Raw genomic sequence first — 22,966 nt, 5'->3', positions numbered from 1 at the left:
TGACGGGTAGAGCGAATGGCGAACGAGAAGAAGAGGAAGGGCGAGAGAAAGAGATCAGAGTGGCGGCTAGCGACGAAGCAAAGTGGACGAAGACGAGCCCGAAGAACGAGGAAGAAGGAAAGAAGTTGGACGGAAAGAAGAATGAGTAAGAGGTAAGAGGAGTAAGAGGTTGAAGCGAGATGGAACGGTGTGGAATCAGGGAGGCAGGCCTCGGTTGGTTGGCAGAAGATCGCCAAGGTGCAGGCCCGAGGAAACGCGACGAAAGAAAGAAATAAGAGAGTCCAGAAGGCTGTTAGGTGGAAGAAATGGCGAGGAGCAGGAGAGCGGCGGATAAAAGGATATGGTAGGGCGTGGAAGCGGGAAGATGGTAGGGAAGTAGAAGAGGATGGACACGAATGGCCGACCAGTGAGAAGAAGAAGGAAAGGGCACAGGGAGCGACAGGTGCCCAATCGCCCACGTGGGTTCTCTCTTTACGGTGCTGCAGCGACGGTAGAAGGGTGAAGAAGACGACGATGACGACGACGAGGACGACGAGCCGGCTTCCTTGTAATGGTGAAGAAGCCGATACTCGTTCTATACACCAAGTGCACTCGCCACAGGATGAACATAGTGGGGCAAAGAGATCCATTGGCGTATACTGTTTGGCTACTTTGTTTCATCGACACGTTTCTTATTTATTCTGCTTCTTTGCGCGAGGAACGAACAGTCGAAACTTGGCCTTCCTTTTGAGAAAACGAAAGGAAAGGAGGGGAAATATAATCGATGTTAAAAATTGGGAGGGGAAGTGTCGTTAAACGATCCTAGAAGAACAGATCGGTAGAGGGAAGGGATTATTAATGAGAACAGAATGCGAAAGAGAGATCTACGCCACTGAAAAAGTCTGCAGCGGGCCATGTACTGTGAGTGGGAAAAGAGGTAAAGAAGGGGAAGGGCTACCCATTCGGTAGCAAATGCTGGTAACCCGTCGCAAGGTCAAGATCAGTCGGTTAATCCTATCCAGTCAGCCGAGGCCCTTGCACCTTGGAGGACGAACGACCCTCACGCTCGCAACTGAAATTTTCACTTTGCGATCATCGCGAGCGGAACTTGATTTGCTCTAATTTTCGAATTTGCTCGATTCTCACCTGAAGGGAATATACATATCGATAAATCGTGTTCCTCATCTAGATCTAAGACGAGAGCGGACACGAAAACAACGTTCGATCGGGAACACAGGGACAGTTTCGAGTGCGCTCTTTATAAGTGTGTCTTTTAATTGCACCAAAAAAATATTCAAGTGTATTTTTTTTTTTTTCGTGGTGGCGTCTTAACGAACATAATTAAGATCGTTGTTATTCTTGTTTCTTTTGTAAACCGATTCAGAAAATTGTTTTTACTACCCTTTGGTAGTCACTCTCGCCAGTTCTCATTTCTTTGGCTGAAGACCAAGTTTTTGGTAAAGATTGTTGAAGAAAAAATTAAAAAAACATCGACGTTTGGCCATTATCAATTAATAAACGTTTGGTAGAAAAGAATCGAGGATTTTGTCGTGTGGCCTGTTCAGAAAAGTGTTTACAACGGTGGAGACAACGATAGCTGTGATATCCCCAAAGCATCCCTTTACGGGGCCTCTGTTATGGAAACCTGCGTTCTGATACCCAAAGAATTTTCATTGGCACTTGCGAACGATCGATCAAACTATAAAGGCCTCTTCAAGAATGATTCAGGAAGTTTAGTTACGGACGTAAGAATATCCGTATGGTCCAACGTGCTTATTCCGGCGGGGACGTTGATCTACCCCTTTCAGGGATCCATCCGATTCGACAAAATCGACCTTTACTCCCTTTTAGATGACAATGATGTAAGTAATGGTTTTATTTTGGATCTTCGTCTAACTTTTACAATTTTTCCATTAATTTTTTCTTCGGAATATATTGATATCTTGAATATTCTTTTAGTTTTAAAAAAACACATTATTCGTTCAACATTATTCGTAACATTTTGTAATTTTATTTTTAATTAATATATAATATTTCAATAATTTTTAATTAAATTGAGATTTGTAACTTCAGGATTGAAAACATGTAAATTCCAATTTTATTTAATTTTAGTTGTAGAAAATATACTGTATCGATTTACAACTTATTTTAACGCTTGAACTGTTTCATAACAAGTTTCGTACATTTTTGATATTATCAATAAACATTTTTGATAAAATAACCGATTAAGGATCAAGTTAAGACGTTTAATTTACAATTTTTTTCCATTCAATCAACATTATTGAAATTTGTACCTTAATATTGTAATTATGAACGGAAATTACTGAGAGCATACAGGTGTATGTGATAAAATTAACTTATTAAGGGTCAACGTTGCGTTAAAGTAACGTTTCATTCGTGATTTTTTTTTTGAATCAATTTACATTATTAAGCATTATTTTTTTAGCATTTTTTTTTATAAGAGGGAACTTTAAAAGATTTACTTATGCCCTTTCATGAATTTAGTATTTAATTTTATTTTATATAACAATGACATTATTATATTAAGAAATAAAAATCAATTTCTTATTTTCATCATATAAAATACAAAATATAATTCAAAATTTTAAAATATTTAATTAAATATTATTATTAAATTTATTATTAAATAAAACATTTTTATATTGATTATATGTATAATCGTCAATTATTAGCGGTATCAATTAAGTATTACGGGAGTGAATAAGATGTGGGATTGAATGAAATATATTATATAATTACATAATTACATAATTACATAAATTAATTTAAAAGAATGACATTATTACAACATATATTGAAAATTTTATTTTTCCTTCTTAATACATTAAATTGAAAATTTATGAGATTTGTACTAATATTTTATTTTCTTATTTAAATCATTTTGTTATATGATAATTTTATTGTTAACAATTATGAGTTTTGAATATATTTGAATCTTAAATATATATCTTTATTATAAATTCTATAACAAATGAAATTTTAAAAGAAATTAATTTATTATAATTCACTATATATCATGCATAAGTACATAACATATATAACTTTTTTATAAACAGAAGCATAAATATCGATTATAAATAAAAAAAATCTAAATCAAATTGTTTTAATTAAGTTTTAAATGCTCTAAAACACAGATATTCATTTTATAACGTTAAGTAACACGTGAGAAAATGCATTTACTATATATTTACTACAAATTATATCAATGTTCAATTACATATTTAAATTACAAGGTATTAATCTTTTGGCATCTAATATTAGAAATATAGAAAGTAAATAGGAATAATGTATTCTTATTTGGATATTATAATTTCCATTAACATTTATGTAAAATTTGTCCAATTATTTTAATATATCTACTATTAAGTAAATCGTTGTATTTTAATAATAATGTAATTTCTTTATTGACTTTAATATTAAAGTATTATGCATTCTATATGTAAATATTTTATACATGAATAATTATTATAATTAAAATAATAGAATGCAAATAAATGAAGGAATATAGATATAATCATATTTCTATTTCAATAAGAGTTAATATTAATCTTACAAAATGCATCTTTATGGTTTTAGTAATGACAAAAGTAAAAAGTGAGTAGAAGATGAATAAAAAGAGAAGAATGATTCATAAATGATTATATCAAATATAAAAATGCGAAATGCATAAATGAACATGAATATTATATATAATATAAATAGTATACATAAACATGAATTATATTCAAAAACTAATATTCATATTTATAACTAATTTATTTTTATTCATTTAATTAATTAATTAATTAGAAAAATACTAAAATTCACTTTATTAATATAATTTTTAAATAGGAAATTATCACATATTTATTCGATAGTAAATATTTTTATAAATTATTAATGTAATTATAATTCTAATTTAAAATGTATATTCTTAAACCATATATATTACTAATTTATTTTTTCTTTTATTTTTATTTCGATTATAATAGTACTATTAAAAATGTTCATAACTTCGTCTTTACATTTAATATAAAAAAAATCAAATATCATGTAGAATATTTTATGCAGACAGTTACAGTTACAGTTACAATAGTTCTAATGGTTATTTTCACAAGTTTTAAAACAAGTTTTTCATAACTGCGATTTATTTCAGATCAGACGCGAATATGGCTGCTACGATGAAGTCTTCTTTTCAAATTACAGCCTTAACAAGCGTCAGTGCAATTGGATAAGATTCCTTCGTATCGTTCAGTCTTATGACGAACAAGTAAACTTAATTGGTACCAAAGTGAAAGGTAAGCTAATACATGTTAAAAAAAAATGGAATAAGTTATGAGAATTAAAATATTGCAGCAAATGATAGTGTACATCCGTTTCAGTCCTGATAAATATTTTTCATACAAATTATTAGCTTCGTAACTTTATTATTTTAAAATGATTCGTCTTAACTTAGTTAATTTTTAATATTTTACATTATTATCACGAATGACAATTTTTCTTTTGAATAAATTTACTACGTTAATTATAATTAAAAATATAATTGTAAAATTTCATTATAATATTAATATCTCTTGATTAAATATTTTATATGCAAAACAATAATTATATTTTATCAAATATTTAATACTAAAATCTAATTTATTTTGTTTCCCTTTATTTTTTATTAATGTAAATTAATAACACTTCTTACCTTTTTTCTGTTCATGCGGTGCAGGAGATCCGATCTTTGAAGTAATAAAAGATGTTCAACCGGATACAGAATTAGTAGCTTGGTTTCTTCCTACAGCAGAACAAGATTTCGTCTTTATACCACACGACATGTGTTCGAGGTCTGCTTTGTACAGATGCACGATTGACTCCATTTTAGATGGTGAGTTGTTTAATATTACCTTAAATAATTATTACGAAAATCGATATAAAATTTTATAAGCGAATAAAATCTTAAACATATACAAAGTTATGCGTAACTGAAAGTTTTTGGCTTAAAGATATCTCGAAGATAATTAGCATTTATTAATTATTTAATTCATATCTTTTTCTTTCTTCTTTAATTTTTATTCCTGCTTTAATATTTTTTTATAAATTTGATACGTTTTACGACATTGCCGAATATTTTAACTGAAACATTCAAGAAAAGTGTTAACTCTAAATAATTAAATTTTTTAAAAATCCAGTCGAAGAAAATTAACATGCATAAGTTGTATACTACAGAATTAAAAGACAACCATATAAAACATCTTCGTGCTACTTAGATTATTGCTTCGATTAAAGACTTTCATCTTGAAGCAAATTACACTAATTGACCTTCTATCTTGAATTTCCCAATGATATAAGTTAGAAAATTCGATCAGCAGTGAACCTATTAAGAAACATTAATTTGCATAACACGTAAAATTGCTTCAATTTATCACTTAAAAAAAAAAAACAAAAAAAAAAACTTATTCGAAAGAGCGTCGAGTCACGTTTCGCGTGTTCAAGAAAAATAAAAAAAAAAAAAAAAAAAAAAACCGTAAAAAGCCGTAGCGGATGGCAAAGCTGCGGAACCGTGCCGATTGAAATCTTGGCCGGGTGCAATCGCGTTAATCGGCGCAATCGCGAGCCAATCGAAAAAGAAAGGAAAGAAAGTTGGCTAACAAATCTGAAATGCAAATATAAGCCGGTATTTTTGTCGGCTGGATCACAAGGTGCTCGTTCGTTCGCTCATGATTCAAATGCGCAGACCCCCGCGCTTACCGGGGGATATAAAAGACAGTACAATGCCGGCGAACCTTCAATTCCGAAGAGGAGGGCTCGCCGACCGAAGAAGAGAATCGCAGAGGATAAAATGGGGGACCGTGTGGGGGATGGTTACAGCCGCGATATTTGCTAGAAGATCTGGCCTTGAAAGAAACCGAGAAAATGGATAATATTATATCGGATAAGATATCGGGTTGGTGGTATACAATGGCGGATAAAGGAAGGTTTAACATTGTCATTTGTATATACGAATGTTCATACGTTTAGTAGAATTTCTAGAATCCGTATTAATAGGAAGACATAAATCAAATGTCAAATATAAGAAATTTAAAATATTATATATGATGTTTCGAAAAAAAGGTAATAAATTAAAATATAAACGGAAAAAGAATAATATTTCTTATAAATTTATTATACGTTAAAAGATTATGTATCTTTTGTAATATTAAGGATAAGATAAAAATCGATATTTTTGAAAAAACAAATTATTAAAAATATAATTTTGTTTTTATATTTATAAAGAATATAAAGTATTTATTCAGTATAAAAAATAAAACAAATTATTTTTTATAGAAATCAATATATTTATATGGAGAATTTTTTAAAATAGATTTTAAATGTTGAAAAAAATACGGACTATCTTTTTAAATTCTTCGTCTCTTACAATTAGAAATAAAACTGATCGACTCGATTTTCTGAAAAATTCTTCATTTTAATATACTTTTCAGAAATTAAATGATGGAGTTGATCAGTTTTGCATGGCTGGTATAATAAAATTTTAAAAATAATATTTAATAACCAGATTTTGTGTTTAAGAATCCCCATTAGACTTATCCATGGCATTGCTCTCTCATCATTCGTCGTCAACTATCTCGCATCCCTATTACGAGGTGGATGAATATGAATCAACATCCGAGGAATCCTCGTCATCGACGTTGTCCTTGACAGGAGATCATTTAGATTGCAGTATTTTAACGACAATTAAAAGAGGAGAGAGGGTTCTTTTGCCATGTGAAGTTTGTGGAAAGTCTTTCGACCGACCTTCTCTTCTGAAACGTCATATGAGAACGCACACAGGTGAGTAAAATATAATCATTTTCAACACTTGCTATTAAAATTCGTTTTTTGCCTTACAATTTCCTTAAAAAAAAAAAAGAAAAGATAATGAAAATTTTGGTAAGCCCTAATTTTAATATTTAAAACTTTAATCTTTAATTGCTATTAAGTATTAAGAAACATAAGTTTGTCTTTATCAAATATATGATTCTAAATAATTCAATAACTTTTAATCAAATTATTTATTATAAAAGTAAATGAAGATTTATATTTTATTTTAAAAAAATTAATTGATTTTGCAATAGCTGGATCTTATTTTGTTTCTTAGCTTTTGCAATATATATATAAATATAATAATATCTAATCTATCAAAATATTTCTCCTACACATACCTATCAGATTAGAAAGAGATTTAATTGATGAATTTAAACAAGTGAACTTTTAAGAAATTTTAAAATATTTCGCACAATTAATTTAAACAGTTGACCATTAGTTCAAGTAATTTAATCTTATTGTTAAATTGAAGGAGAGAAACCGCATGTTTGTATGGTGTGCAACAAGGGTTTCTCAACATCGAGCTCGCTGAATACGCACAAACGAATCCATAGCGGTGAAAAACCTCATCAGTGTCTTGTTTGTGGTAAGAAGTTTACAGCCTCCTCCAATCTCTATTATCATCGTATGACTCATATCAAGGTAAGTTCCAAATAATTCTTTAAAAATGTCTTTTTTACTAATTACCTGAAGAATTCGTTAAAATATTAATGTTGATTGTAAGTGAAATCAAAATGAATTTATCGATCTAATATGATCTTGAAATTATCTTAAACTTACTTAGATACATTGATTTGATCGAACACAGGCAAATTAATTTCTTAAATCTATTTTGACATAAAGTGATATATTGATCCATTTCGTTACCTTTTCTAATATAATAAATTTCTTCTTAAATAGAGTAAAATAGAGTAAAATACGAAATACACATATACTTATATATACTATATTTTTTTCTCCTGTGAAAATAATTTTCTTTTTCAAAAATAGATGATTCTCTTCTTTTAAAATTAATTACTCCTATTTACAATTAATATTTTAATTGTTGAAGAAACTTTCGTATTAAACTATCAATGAATTACTAAACTCTATCATCTGATCACGGAAATATTAACATGTGAAACACTTAACTTAAAATTTATAGAATATAGAAAAGAAGAAAAAGAAAAAAAGGCAAATCGAGAATCGATGCATATCGAATCTCTCGAAGAAGTTTATCTTTATTTTATCCTCGGTTATCCCAGTCGGGTGTAAGATCTGGTAGCGATCGGGAAAATGCAGGAAACCGGTACGCGGAGCGGTAACGCGAGGCGCGAGTGGTAAAAGATCGGTCGAAGTTTTTATTTATCAGAGCGGAAACCCCCATATGAGTTTCTCTAATCCAGCGAAGTAATGATATCTCGGGAGCCATATAGGTTGCTCTTGCCATCAGCTACTGTAATTGGTCCATTACTCGCTACTGCTTGGAATGCAATCCAATTAGGGAGACGGAGAATATACCCAGAGGCAGCAGACTCTTCTGGTTCTCTCTTCGATCTTATGTTAACATCGCTTTCCAACTCTATCTCCCGTCTACCTTTTGCCCACAGTTACTTACACTATCTTCTCTGACATCTTTCTCCTTCGTCTTCCTACTGTCTTCCATTCGCGTCCCTCTTCCATTCTATTCATTCTCGTGTGCCCGCTACAACTTTTACGCTCATCACATTTACCCTTGCTCGCCACCTTTTCATCGTGTTTTCGCGAGACCATGACGCGTTCTTTTATTCCCGTTCGACGAGCCGATCGAACCGGGATAACGAACGTATCGACGATAATTTTGGTGTTCGAATTTTTTTTTTTATTACATGGTATTAGGGGATATAGGTAGAAATAGAATAATCTGATGTCGTGAATTCCTTTATTCTTTCAAAGTTAACAGTTTTTAATTTCAATTTAATACAATAATGAACAGCAATTACTTTTGTATATAAATTTTTCTGCAATCATTGCCGTTTATTATATTTCTATCTATCTATTACAATTATTATTTCATTATTTTTATATCTGTATATAACATTTCGTAAATTTTTACATATTTTCTGTAAGTTGATGAAATAAAAATAACTTTAGAATTTTATTTTTTATTTAATTGTAATTGTAATTTGTACTATAGAAGAAAGTTTCTAATTTTTGTGCTAATATTAAAAATAAATATATTAGTTCGTTTATGAATCCTTTCTTCGAGATATTTTGTAATATCGACAGATATACTTTTTTTTTAAGATTTAAATATAAATATTATTACCAACGAACGCTTGCAAGTGATGAATAAATAGTACATTAATAGTGAAAAATTGGTATGGTACTTTTCTTAGATTTATACTTATATATATAATAAATATAATGGACTGCAATGTTTTTTAATTTTGAAAGCGTATTTTTATATAATAGAAATATTTTTTTTAACAGATTATTTATAATTATTATGCGTAAAATTAACAAAGATTTCAAAAGATAAAATTTTTAAATTTACATCTGAAAAACAATGCAATTTCATTTTATTCACTATTATTTGGATATCAAATTGTTTGCTACTAACAACAGATATTTAATATTAGCATTTACTTAGGCAGTAATTATTGAATATAATAACTTTTTAAAAATAAAATATTTATAATTATACTATATAATAGCCATAACGACAATTGCTTTTAATATGTTAAAAATTATAGTTAAATGAAATAAAAGTTTATTAAAATTTTGAAATTACATCGTTTTATAAAACGTTTTAAAAAATAATGATTTGTTTCAATTTAAAATTCGTAATAAAGAATGCTTTCACTCTTATGTTTCAGGAAAAACCACACAAATGTTCACAATGCTCCAAATCTTTCCCAACACCTGGAGATCTTAAGAGTCATATGTACGTGCATAATGGACTATGGCCATTTAGATGCCATATTTGTAGCCGTGGTTTCAGTAAACCAACCAATCTTAAAAACCACATGTTACTACATCTTGGCAGATGTTCGAACAAGAAGATTGTCAAATCCATTTCAGACTACTGACCAATCGATAATGTCTCCTTAATAATTTAGAAAATCTATCGAGAAATCTAAATTTCGAAAAAATTTACAAAAAATAGAAATTAAAATTAAATCTCCCTATTTATATTGCTGTTTGAAGAAACTCATGTAGAGTTTGACACGCAGTACAATTTGACAATTACACTTTAATCTTGTTATTAACTCTTCAATTGCTCATTACATTCAGGTAAAATAGTATGTACGTATTGTTATTATGCCATATGATTCATGTCCGTTAACTTTATACCTTATTTAGTTCAATTAATTGAATGTTATTTTTATAAAATTTCTTTATTGCTCCTCGAAGTTAATTAATACTGTTTACAAAGTGTTATGTTAATTATTGTAGCGAATGAATCGTTATAAGATAGATCTATGTAGGTATGTAAGAGAAATTACATGAATTTTGAGTGAAATGTTTCTTCTTATAATATAAGAGATTCGAGAAATATACATTGAGGAATAATCTTAAATGCGTCGTTTTGTGTTTCTTGTACGCATATTATTAATTAGGAAGATCTAAATGAAAGTAGGAAAAAGTTACCCTTGTATTGAATGTTTACGGGTTCATGAATTTTCATCGTTCGATTTCGTTTTATATCGATTTGATGAAAAGAAATAATTATTTTTCTTACTTGTCCCGATTATATTTGTTTTGCAATTATGGTAAATGATTCTGTACATCTTTAATAAATTATGTAACGTTTAAAATAAATTTTATCTTTTTGGATTTTATTATAACAGAAGAAAAATCAATATCTAAATGAATAAAATTAGTTTTTCTTTTCACTTATCTTTGGTTCATATTTCATTCCTATTTTTTGTATTACAATTTTATACGAATTTTATATACATTATTAATTATTTGTATTGCAGAAGAGATATAAATAATTTAAATGAAAACTTTATGAATGTATAAAGAAAAATATAATTTTTTAAAACATAAATCATAGTAATCATAATTTTTAATTTTAATTATATCTAGAAAAAATATCAAATATCCCTATTTTATAAAAAAAATCATAACATTTCTAAAATAAAAAATTATATTTATATATTTAATATATTAATATTCTTTTTAACAATGCTAGAATCTATCACTTTCATTCATTTAGATTTGATTTCCAATTTGAAACATACCATTTTCTTATAATATTTAGTCGATATACAAAATAATGCGAAAATATTTTTCTCCTAAGATATCAATAAACGGAACACAATTTGGAGATTCAGGTATAACTTTTATATATGGAATTTCTTCGCAAGTGGATCATTTTCATTATTTACAATTACAAACTACAGATCCACCATTGATAAGACCAGCTTTTGTATCAGTGGATACTTGTTTTTGGAAACAATCATCCAAAAATTGAGCCATTGATAAGTAAAGATGACCTTTAACTCCTGCTAATGAATGACTCACATCTGGATACACCTAAAAGTGAATGATAATTTATATATTCATCTTAATAATAGATATACATCTATTGTAATACATTTCTGCTGAATATATTTTCGTGATGATATGTAAATTGTTTAATTGTGTATGATATGTTAAAATTGTTTAATAAATTACTACAATTATAAATTAATCGTTAATTAATTTATAAATTAATTACCTGTTGTCGAAAAAGAATGCCTTTTTTCGCAAGATGACGCGCAAGTGCCATGGATTGTTGAAATTGGACGTTATCATCTGCAGTGCCATGCACTAAATAAAACATTTTATTTCGTAAATGTTCCACTTTATCGTATACATCTGATTCAGCGTATCCTTTATAATTTGATATAACATCTGGTAAACCCATGTATCTTTCAGCATATGCAGAATCTGTTTCAAAATTAAAATAATTTAATTTTAATAAAATTGTGAAAATTCAAAATAAAATGAAATTGGACTATATTGTACCGTGAAGTTTCCATGAAACAACAGGAGCTACACTTATACCACATTCAAAAACATTTTGCTCAGGATGCGCCAGCGCAAGAGCAGCTACGAAACCTCCATAACTCCAACCCCAAACAGCGACTCGTTGCTTATCCACGAAATGTAACGAATCTCGTAAATATCTAGAAATTTTTAATAATTTTTAGACAATAAATATTAAAAATATTTCTTTACAGTAGAATTTATTATACTCACTCAGTCACTTCAAGTTGATCAGCAACTTCCACAGAGCCAAGTCTGTAATAAACTTCGTGAAGAAATTTATAGCCTTGACCTCCACTACCTCTGCCATCAATTTGTGCAACAATCATATTTTTTCTACTAGCCAAATAAGTATTCCAATCAATCTTGAACATTTCTGTTACTAATTGTGAACCTGGCGCACCATATCTAAAAATACAAATTTCGAAAGTTGTATTTTTTAAATAATACTAATATTGTATCTATAATAAATATTCTATAATAATTATATTTAAAAATATACTTACACTTGTACGATTAAGGGATATCGTGTGATTTCATCTTCTCTTAATCCAGGCGGTAAATATAATTTTACTTGTGCATTATATCCACCACTTATTTGAACAGGAAATGTTTTGACTTGAGGAAGTGCAAGTTTGGCAATTCGCTCCTAAAATAAATCTTTAATTTTATATATACTATTTTTTATACTATAACTTTTAATATTTTATACTATAAAATGTATAATTCAAATGTAAAATTTTATTTTAAATATAACATAAAAACTATTATAACTTACACGTAATAATGTATTATTCTGTAAGACATAGATAAGATGTGGCATTGGAAAATTAGTTTTATATAAAGTAACAGTGGGTATACCAGGTCCATAACATTCCAAAACGAAATAATCAGTACCAATCGGTGGAAAAATCGCATTATGATATTGACAAGGTTGATCAGTAAATTCTGAAAATGAAAGAAATATATGTAAATATCATTGCAATTATGTTAAACAATAACTAATTTTTCTGTAAAAACTGCACTTACTTGGTGCAGTGTATGCTTTTGATTTCTGTTTCTTTGTAACATTTTCTTTTGGTTGTCCCTCAACTTTTATATTTTCTGTTTGTGTTTCATAATGATCACGTATGTAATTATTGTCAGACGAGGAACTATAATGACTAGATGAAGCTGTTCTATGTTCCTTTCGATATCCATCTGATGTTTCCGTGCAAGTAACACAAAAAGCAGGATGTAAAGATGAACCCACATGTGGTAACAATGAACTCACATAATAAAGATGTCTTTGTCCTGGTTGCATAGGTGGAATACCTATAAAATATCTATGTAAAAAAATTAGATTAGATTCCAAGAAAAATATTAAAATATTAAATAATTAATTACACATTTAATCTTATTAAAAAATTAATATTTAATAGATAATAAAATTTGTTACTCACATAGTATTATTAGGTTCATCCCATGCTACTATTTGTGCAACTTCAAATTTTCCATGAGTGAGTGGAACAACTAATTTTCGAGCAACATTCACCCAAACAATATGTTTGTAATAACCAGCTGGACCATCTTTAACTGGGCTTATAGCAATGTAACTACTGCCATTTGCTGAAAAAATAGGTGATTCTGGAGGAGTATCTACCCAGCCACGATCTTCAGCTACTATTCTTTGAATTTCCTACGTAAAATGGTAAAAATTACTTCATATAAATAAAATAATAATTTAAAGAATAATTGAAACAATTGAAATATACCTGACAATGCCATAATGGACTTTTGCAATTAGTCACAACAGAAAGATTTTGTGCACGTGTCAACCATGTTATACAAACTTCTGTTGAAGAAACCCACGAGGCCGTTGTAAAGTAATGTTCTCTGTTAATGAATATAAATAACGATAATGTTTATAGCTAATATTATATGTAACAATATAATAATTAATTTATTTTATATTGAATACTTTTAATTGAAGCAATTTTTATGATATTCAGTAGCAATTAAATCTATAAGAATGCAACTTAATGCTATTACTACTAATAGCAGATTATATCTATGCATAATTATTTTATCTAATAAAATAATGAATTATTTAATCTTAATTATTTTAATGATAAGAAAAAATATATAAAATTATTAATGATTATTTTAATGGCCTAAAATTCCTGTTAATTAATTATTTTTTTAATTATAAAAAAAGCTATGTTGTATTTTTAAAAATAACAAAAAAAAAGAAAGCAAATAAAAGAAAATAAATATCTATAATGCATACTAAAATAATTCGTAAATTAAAATCGCTAAAATTGTTTATGCTAAAATATGAAATAAAATATTTTCTACATTATATTGTTGGAATTAAAATGAGATGATTTCTAAAATTACGTTTTTAAAACCTTTTTAAATTATTAAATATATTAGATGCATAAAATATTTAATATTTGTAAATATTTTATGATAAATGTATAAAAAATTCGTGAATGTGAAAAATAATAAATAACTTTATATTATATATTTTACATATTTACATATTTATATACATATTTTACATATTTAATGAAATTATGATTTGTTAAAAAAAAATTTTAATTTCACTTCAAAGTTTATTTAAAATTAAGCTGCGTGAGTTTAATTTTAATATTCTTTAATTTTAAAAATATTTTCAAGTTTGAAAGAAGCTGAAAGAAATTAATATTAATATCAAATCGATATTTTTCAAAATAACACAACATTTATCATCAATATTATAAATTAAAATTCGCATTTCAAAAAAAATGATCATGAAATTTACTATTTATGAATATTAAATTATTTGTATAAAAATTACGAATTATATTATAAATTATAATATATATTATAAATATTAAAAAAAATTATTTAATAAATACAAGAATTAAATATATTTATACAAAAACTAATATATTACACATATTATTAAAACTTATTTTTAAATTATACAATATTCTTAAAAACCAGCTCATTTTAAACTAAGAAGCTACTCCTTGTGTATATCTTAAAGTATCTTGCTGAAAAATGATATGCTTTCTCTTTTGAAGTACCTTGAGAGTGTCACCATAGAAACATCTAAATGTTTCTTGTAAAAAACAACAAAGTGCAATCTCTATTCAAGATATTTTCAGTTTTGTTCATTCTTAATTTTTTTTTTTTTTTTTTTTTTTGTTAAGACGAATAATTATACCTAATGAGGAAAAATTAATAAGAGAAAATTTGTTCAAGCACTCCATACTCCAAACTTTATAAATAAACTCACACATGCTCGATGATAGGTGGCGGTTTCACTACCTTCGTATGAATATTCTTTGGATCTGCCAAGTCTGCTACATACAGTCTCACTACAGGATTTGGTGTTCCTGGCTATAAAATGAAAATATTATATAATTTTAAATCTATTAATTTTAATACATCATTATAAAAAAAAATATTTAAAATATCATTTGCATATATAAAATGTTAAACATAGAACATAGAATGTTAAACATAGAAATTTTCGACGAATTGATTATTATTGTTATTTGAGTTATAAATATTTTAAAATTATTCAAGATAAATAATAATTAAAAAATATAATTATTACCTTAGGATATCGTAAGGATCGTATATCAGGATACAATGCTTTATTCCCTTCCCCAAACCAAGATATGTGCATTTCCTCAACGAGAGAATCATTGAAAGAAGCATATAACATCATGTGGCCATCTGATGACATCCAAATAGCTTCTGCACGGTGCAAAATTTCTTCTACAAAATTTATAGAAATTTATATATAAAAATTTCGTAAAATATTTGTCAAGAATGTAAATTATTTTAATTATTTTACCTTCATATAGCCAATCCGGCAAACCATTTGATAAAATACCAGGTATTGCTGTATCAGTAACGCGATATCCTGTATTACTTTTAGGACTTGTTATATAATAAATATCATAATCTTGAACCATAACCAGACCATGATCTCGTGGAGTCCATTGTGCCAACAAAAGATAAGGATGAATTTCTTTTTCAGGATGTGGAGTCAATGCTATAGTTTCTCTGTAACAATAAAATAATTTTAATAATAAGTCTAATGGTAAATCTAATAATAATTAATTAATTTTTTTAGTGAAAATACAAAATTATTGTATTAAATTAAAATAATGATTAAAATTGTATTTCACTAACCGTGTTTTTACATCATAAATTGTATATTGTGCTAAATACGAGTATCGGAAGAGTTTCTTCACATTATGCGCAAGGAGCAAATAATTACGATCCGGTGACAATGAGAACTTGGCAGGATTCAGTGTCCTCTGTATGCAAAATACCTCTTAATGTTCTGTTTTGCTAAAAAGCCTAAGTGTAAGTATATAAATATTCTCTAATAAATATAATTTTCTATACCTTTACATAAAAAATTTATACATACCTGTACTTAAAAAATATATATATATTTGTTTATATTATATTATCTACATTATATTAAAAATATTTAAATAATGAACTTGAACTTACAAAAGTTTCATTAGACATTAGACTGTAGGAAGTGATGTTTTTGGAAGAAACGTGCAATAGCGAAATTCCACCCCACATATCTCGATAGCAAATGTGCTGCCTGCTTACCCATGATCCATTGAAGAAAAGGGGTGTTAATTCTCCAGAAAGTACCTGTAAAATAGATATTTATTTTATTAAAGTATTTTTTAAATTTTATTTAGTTTATTTAGTTTATATTTAATTATTGCTATAATAATAATTACAAAGATATTAATTATTTAAGAAAAAATTGATAAATTTAATAACAATGATAGAAATTAAGAAATATTAAGAAATAAAAGAAATTATTAAATCATAGATGATGATATCTGAAAATCAAAAGTAAAGAAAATAGAGTATTAATAAAGATGTCTGAAATTCTAATTTCAAACAATTAAAATATTATATTTATAAATAAAGAAATTAATAAAATATTAAATGAATAATTATATATATACATATAAAATTATAAATAGTATAAACATAATTAAGTGAAGGTTTCAATATAAACAATATAAACATATGAAAACATGAAAAAATATATTTAATATTATTTATTTATAAATTATATATTATAATAATAAATATTATGAATTTTGATAAAGGAAATATTTTTATGATTCGCAACAGAAATATGAGCAAAAATATGAAATAAAATAGTTATCTATTTAGTTATCATTGGAGGAAATGAGTATAACTATAGGTCAAGAGATCTTCAGATTTTTCTTAGTCAGAAAAGTCTATGATCAAATTGATCGCGACAAATGAAGAGTGAACAACAGATGAAAGAAGCACTCATAAAAGCGAGCAGTACATATTTCGACAGAACATAATAAGATATTATAAAAAGAATTGAAAAGCTTCTTATATGACCTTGGATTAGCTAAGTAGGCATAAATAATAAAATTTGTATTTCATTCAATATTAGAATCTTGAATATGGTAATTTCAATTGTTCTCGTTTTCTTTCTTTCTTATTATTCTAGTAATCCTCAATCTTTTGATATAATAATTCTTTTTTTAAATTATATAATATTTATAAAATTAATAAATTAAAAGTTATAAAATTATTATAAATAAATAAATATTATATGAAATTTGATATTTGCATTATAAATACTTGTTAAGAAATTATGAACTAGTCATCCTTGAATTTTAATTAACTATGATGAAAATATTAAATAAATAAAATATTTGATTTTAATTTTATTATTAATATAATTTTATTATTTATAATATATTATAATATATTTATTTTTCAACACATATAAAATAATAATAATAGAACTTTTTATCTTTTAAATATAAAATATATTTATCATAGAATTATATAGATAGAGATACTAAAAAAAACATAAATCAAATGATTAATATCATACAGCAAAAATTTATTTATCTGAATTTCATATATTGAAATAAAATTCATTAATTATTAAAATTCATTCATTGTTTGATTAAATGAATTTTATTTGATTTAATTTTTTTCATTTAAAAAATTAGATTAAAAATTATAGATAGTGAAGGGAATGAATTCCAGATATTTGTTGCCCGAGAAATTAAATGGAGAATTTAATAGAATATAGTAAATAATATAATAGAGATATTATAAAAATAAATTGTATCGTTTACCTCAGAAAGTCTTATTCTAGCACCTCGTACTCTAGGACCCTCATCTGGTGGTGTTAATAACGCAACTGATGTCACAATTAAAGTTAGAACAGCAACGATCACAAGCAGAGCTATCAATATCCCACGCCAATTCCTTTGATTTGGATTCGCTGACATTAGCTCCTATCACAAAGGTACTTACTAACGCCACAGTCAAATAATTATATTTATATAGATATATAAATTTTATAATTATTTCTATTTTATATCTTATTCTTTATCTTATTTTATTTTTTAATATTTCTTTAATTTTTACTCTTATTTAATTTATTTTTTGTTTGATTAAATTCTTTTTAGTATTCCAATAAATGCAAAATTATAATAATTGCAAAAAGAATTAGAAATTTAACAAAAATATTATTATAAATATTTTATGTATATGATAATCATATTTTATAAATTATTATTAAAATATTTTTTTTATATTTTTTATTATCGAAATATTAAAAATTAAAAATTATTTATAATTATTTTAATAAAAAGTAATCTTAAACGTCTTAAAATTTTAAAATTTTTAAAAATTTTCTTATAATGTATTGTTTTATTCTAGAATATTTTTTTTAGAAATTCGAATTATTGATCTTATTGATTTTATATTTTATTATAGATACATTATGTATATTTCTTAAATAGAAGTAATATTATAAAATAAAAAATAAAAAAATTTCTAGCATATATAATATATAATAAAATATTAATATACGATATACAAGTTTTATGTTTGTTATAACAAATTATAACAATATTATATTTGTATAATATAATATTATATTTGTATATGTAAGAACATCATACATGAAAAATTATTTTATATATTATTTTACAAAAAATTAAAATCTAAAATTATAAAAGTTCTAAATAATCTTTATAATATTGTTAAACATGATACAATAAATTTCAAATATAGCTATTAAAAAAAGTTAGTAATTATTGAATAAAATTCATTGATTAATATAATTAATTTTAGATTATGTGTATCAGTAGGTCAATGTTAATCTACTTTCTGACTTTATTATTATAAATTAATTTATATAAAAAGATAGGATAAAATAATATAAAATGAATATTGTTAAATTATTAAATTAACAAAAAAATGTAATAAGATAAGTAATAACAAATAAAATGTAATGAAGCATATTAAATTCAATATTACATCAATAGTATAATATTACATCAATATTTTTTTAAAACAAATTAACAAGAAATCGTTTTTATTATTTGTCTCCTTTATAATAAATCATATTAATGTTATATTATTTACTTTACTATCGCTTTTCATCAGTATATATTACTTTCGCATTTTTCATAAATATTTTTTTAATGAAATTATAATATTTTTAAATATAAATATTATGTTAGAAATATTTCAAACAATATATTAAATATTTAATTGTTACAAGAATGTTTTTTTTTCTAAAACATAAATATAAATAATATTAAATAAAAGTAAATATATTAAATATTAAAAAAAAATTTTAAGTATTAAATTAAATCTTTTTTATTTCAATTGGCCATTAATAAAATGTTACATGTTATATATATTTGTTATAATATTTATTTATATCATTCATGTGATAATAAATAAATATTTCATTATCAAATACATAATTTATTAAAATAAATATTATAAGTTCATATAAATAGATAATAGATTATGGAATTATTTTTTTCAATTATTTTTTTATACGAATAAATATGAAATATAATTGAAATATAATAATTTTAATTTTAATATTTCATACTTTTTTATTATATTCGAAATATAAATAATATTTTTTTTATAATTCTCTATTTAAATAATAAAATAAAAATATATATTTAAAAAATATTTTTTATTTATAATGAATTGCAAATATAATTGAATTGTAATTTTATACAAAAACATTTCAAAATTACGATCAATAAATTCTTGCTCTAATTTTCATTATGCAGTTATTAAAATGTAATTTTTTTTTATAAGAAGCACAGAATTTATTCTTAATTTAATTTTGAAATACGTTTAATAATAATAAGAAAAAATGTGAGTATATATATATATATATATATATATATATATATATATATACACACACACATATGCATAAAAAACTTCACATATATTAAATTAACATTAAAAAATTATCATTTAAGATTTTAATATTTATTTTTCATATCGTATATTTTATGTTATAATTACTCACTTATTTTATATTATTAAACTTTATATTGTTATCACATGTTTCATTTCGGCAATTAAATTTATACAAGCAAAATTTATCAACATCAAAAAGATATTCCATTTTTTCTCAAAACAAAGAAAATAAAATTGAAAATATAACAGGAAATGCAAGAGAATCGATTATTAATTACCTCGTCGTCGTAGATATTATCGTGATCTGCCATCGGTGAAAGAAAATGATGTCTCGATCCTTCTGTTGAATTAGAAAGACAAACAACAGAAGATCGTGCTAAAGTTTATCCCGTCCAAAACTATGACAAATGTTGTAGTCTCTTGTGCAACGTGATACATATGCACGCACTGACATATATGTAAAAAAAAGAAAAACACAAAGCAAGAAACCAGAGAAAATGAAGAATGAAGATAAATACAATATCTACGTAATAATACTGTGACACACTGTAATTCCTTGAGTTCCACCTTGCACTGTGCAAAATTTTCGGTACTGATAGATATGGAGATTGTCTCCGTTGATGCTGGAAGAACGAAGCCTGCGCGATATTGATGTTGCGCGCTTCTATCTTTTTTTTTTTTTTAGTTCTCTATTTTAAATTAATTTCAGTGTGAATGAAATCAAACTTTTGGCATTAATAATTATCCATTTTAATGAAAATATTACATTCAAGCATATTCAATTAAAAGATTTCGTAAAAAATTCATTTTTATATGTATTTCAATATGTTTATTTTTAAGAATGAAATCTTATTAAATATCTGAGAATATATTTTATGATAATTAATATAATATTGTGATTATAATAATATCATAATTAATTAATATGTTAATTTAATTTTAATTATTACCAAATATGATTATAATCTGAATTCTAATAAATTCTTTTTTCATTTATATTTTTAACAAACATTTTAAAATCTTAAATTAAAAATTTTTATTTAAAAATTGATTAGATAACTTATTAATTATGATATTAAATATATAATATATTTATTTTTAAATTTATATATAATATATATTTATTTTTATATTTATATATAAGCATTAATAATTTTGAATTATAAGTAATAATAAATATTTATAATAAACATAATAAACATATAAATATAAAAACATATTTTTATTTCAAGTTTCATATCCGGAAAATTTTTTCAATAATAAATTAAAAACAAATCTTTTACGACTGTATACGAATACATACTTAATATTAGCAAAAATTAAGTAATTAAAAATTATATAATTTATAAATAGCATATATCTCATAATAGTTTAAAATTGCTATAATTAAAAAATTATTAAAATTATTTTGTATACAAATTTAATTTATTAATTTCAAGATATATATATATAACATTTTATATACATACAATATATTTTATATATTAATCTTATTAAGAGAAGGTTTTGAGTAATTCCATGATAATTTCATCATTATTTATTATAATAAATAATAACTTATTACAATATACAAATATATTTATAAAGAAATATTAAAATTTTTATTATTGTAAATAATTTTTATTTAAATTTATTAAATACATTTAACAATAATAATATAGTAATTTGTTAAATATTTTTAAAATATAAAAGTTTGCAGGAATATATATATATATATATAATTACCATTTTTAATATTTTGTTATAATTTTATATTTTCAATATTATATTGTATAAACATTAATTATATAAATTCTTACGAATATTAATAATAAATTTTATTTCATGAAAAATACACATAACAATTATAAAATTTAATTAAATATATGCATAATTTAAAAAATATTAATTGAAAAATATAAAACAAGTTACTAATAATTTCTAAAGCGAATAAAATGAAATTTCATGTAAATTTTTACGAAAATGTAATTAAAATCTCTCTGTACAAAAAACAAGATTAAGTACAATTAAGTACATCACTACTAACCTCTACACACGTAAAATAATCTTTAGTTCTTTCTTCATAAAAAGTATATCTCTTTGAGTACGACAAATGGATATATGTATATAAGTTTAAAGATAAGTTACAGAGCTTTTATATATGACCCAGTATATTCATGGATACAAATCAATATCGTTTGCGTTTGCGTATAAGTTGAAGAAAGCATTATAAAAAAGCGCGAATTATTTAAACTGAAATCATTTGAATTTATTATATTCTTTAATTCTATAATAATAATTTTTAAAAATCAATAATAATTGAAAGATATACATTATACATTATACAAATATATACATTATATAAAATTATAATTAAGATTTGAAGAATGTTTAATTTAAAGTAATTAATTTAAATTAATAAAATCCATATTTAATTGCATTATTATATATTTTTCCATATATACAATGCATTTTTTGTAAAATAATAACAAAATATTTATTTTCATTATTTTATTTTAATATACTAAATCATTAATACTAACTCAAATTTTCCTTTCTTAGTCATTGTTATTCATATAATATTAATAATTAAATAAAATTGTAAATATAAGTACTTAATTATAGTTTTTAAAATAAATAGATATACAAATAATAGTTTATGATAATATTTCGAATATAATATAATTCTATTAGATTAACAAACTTTATTAAATAGTGCAATATATCTATAAATCTTTATTTTCCACCATTTTACTTTGTGATCAGTATTATAGTATAAAAAAAAAATTAAAATATTAATAGTGAATAATTTAAATTGTACATTATATATATATTATACAAATTAAAATTTAAATTATTTTTATTTAAATTAAAAATAATAAAAAAAAAGTAAAAATTG

General features: G+C 24.5%; 2 protein-coding genes across 5 annotated transcripts; one reads left to right on the top strand and one right to left on the bottom strand.

Annotated features, from left to right (window-relative positions):
* Positions 1–336: 336 nt before the first annotated feature.
* Positions 337–10,611, top strand: LOC100863351 (uncharacterized). 3 transcript variants are annotated; one of them, XM_003697439.4, is made up of 6 exons: positions 337–1,841; positions 4,136–4,277; positions 4,697–4,852; positions 6,535–6,795; positions 7,301–7,470; positions 9,666–10,611. In XM_003697439.4, the coding sequence occupies exons 1-6, from the start codon at positions 1,617–1,619 to the stop codon at positions 9,876–9,878; spliced, it is 1,167 nt and encodes a 388-aa protein (XP_003697487.1). In that variant the 5' UTR covers positions 337–1,616; the 3' UTR covers positions 9,879–10,611. The 3 variants fall into 3 exon arrangements, with proteins under 3 accessions (XP_003697487.1, XP_086770758.1, XP_086770757.1); XM_086914632.1 differs by having other exon boundaries at positions 345–1,841; positions 4,186–4,277; XM_086914631.1 differs by having other exon boundaries at positions 1,795–1,841; positions 4,141–4,277.
* On the bottom strand, positions 8,712–20,687 carry Dpp10 (Dipeptidyl peptidase 10). Of its 2 annotated transcripts, none has more exons than XM_003697395.4 (16): positions 20,367–20,687; positions 17,979–18,140; positions 16,330–16,482; positions 16,000–16,127; positions 15,659–15,870; positions 15,416–15,579; positions 15,092–15,195; positions 13,581–13,701; positions 13,269–13,504; positions 12,856–13,151; positions 12,605–12,774; positions 12,333–12,475; positions 12,040–12,234; positions 11,806–11,966; positions 11,516–11,727; positions 8,712–11,331 (listed from the first exon to the last, which is right to left on the bottom strand). In XM_003697395.4, the coding sequence occupies exons 1-16, from the start codon at positions 20,397–20,399 to the stop codon at positions 11,176–11,178; spliced, it is 2,646 nt and encodes an 881-aa protein (XP_003697443.1). In that variant the 5' UTR covers positions 20,400–20,687; the 3' UTR covers positions 8,712–11,175. The 2 variants fall into 2 exon arrangements, with proteins under 2 accessions (XP_003697443.1, XP_012347302.1); XM_012491848.3 differs by having other exon boundaries at positions 17,979–18,137.
* Between the last annotated feature and the right edge of the window lie 2,279 nt (positions 20,688–22,966).

This window comes from Apis florea, unplaced genomic scaffold (genome assembly GCF_048593485.1).
Source record: "Apis florea isolate Af1SG1 unplaced genomic scaffold, ASM4859348v1 contig_3696_pilon, whole genome shotgun sequence".
In the NCBI taxonomy this organism is placed as follows: Eukaryota; Metazoa; Arthropoda; class Insecta; order Hymenoptera; family Apidae; genus Apis; species Apis florea.
The sequence above is the reverse complement of the archived record's forward strand: the minus strand, read 5'-3'. Positions and strand labels throughout refer to the sequence as shown.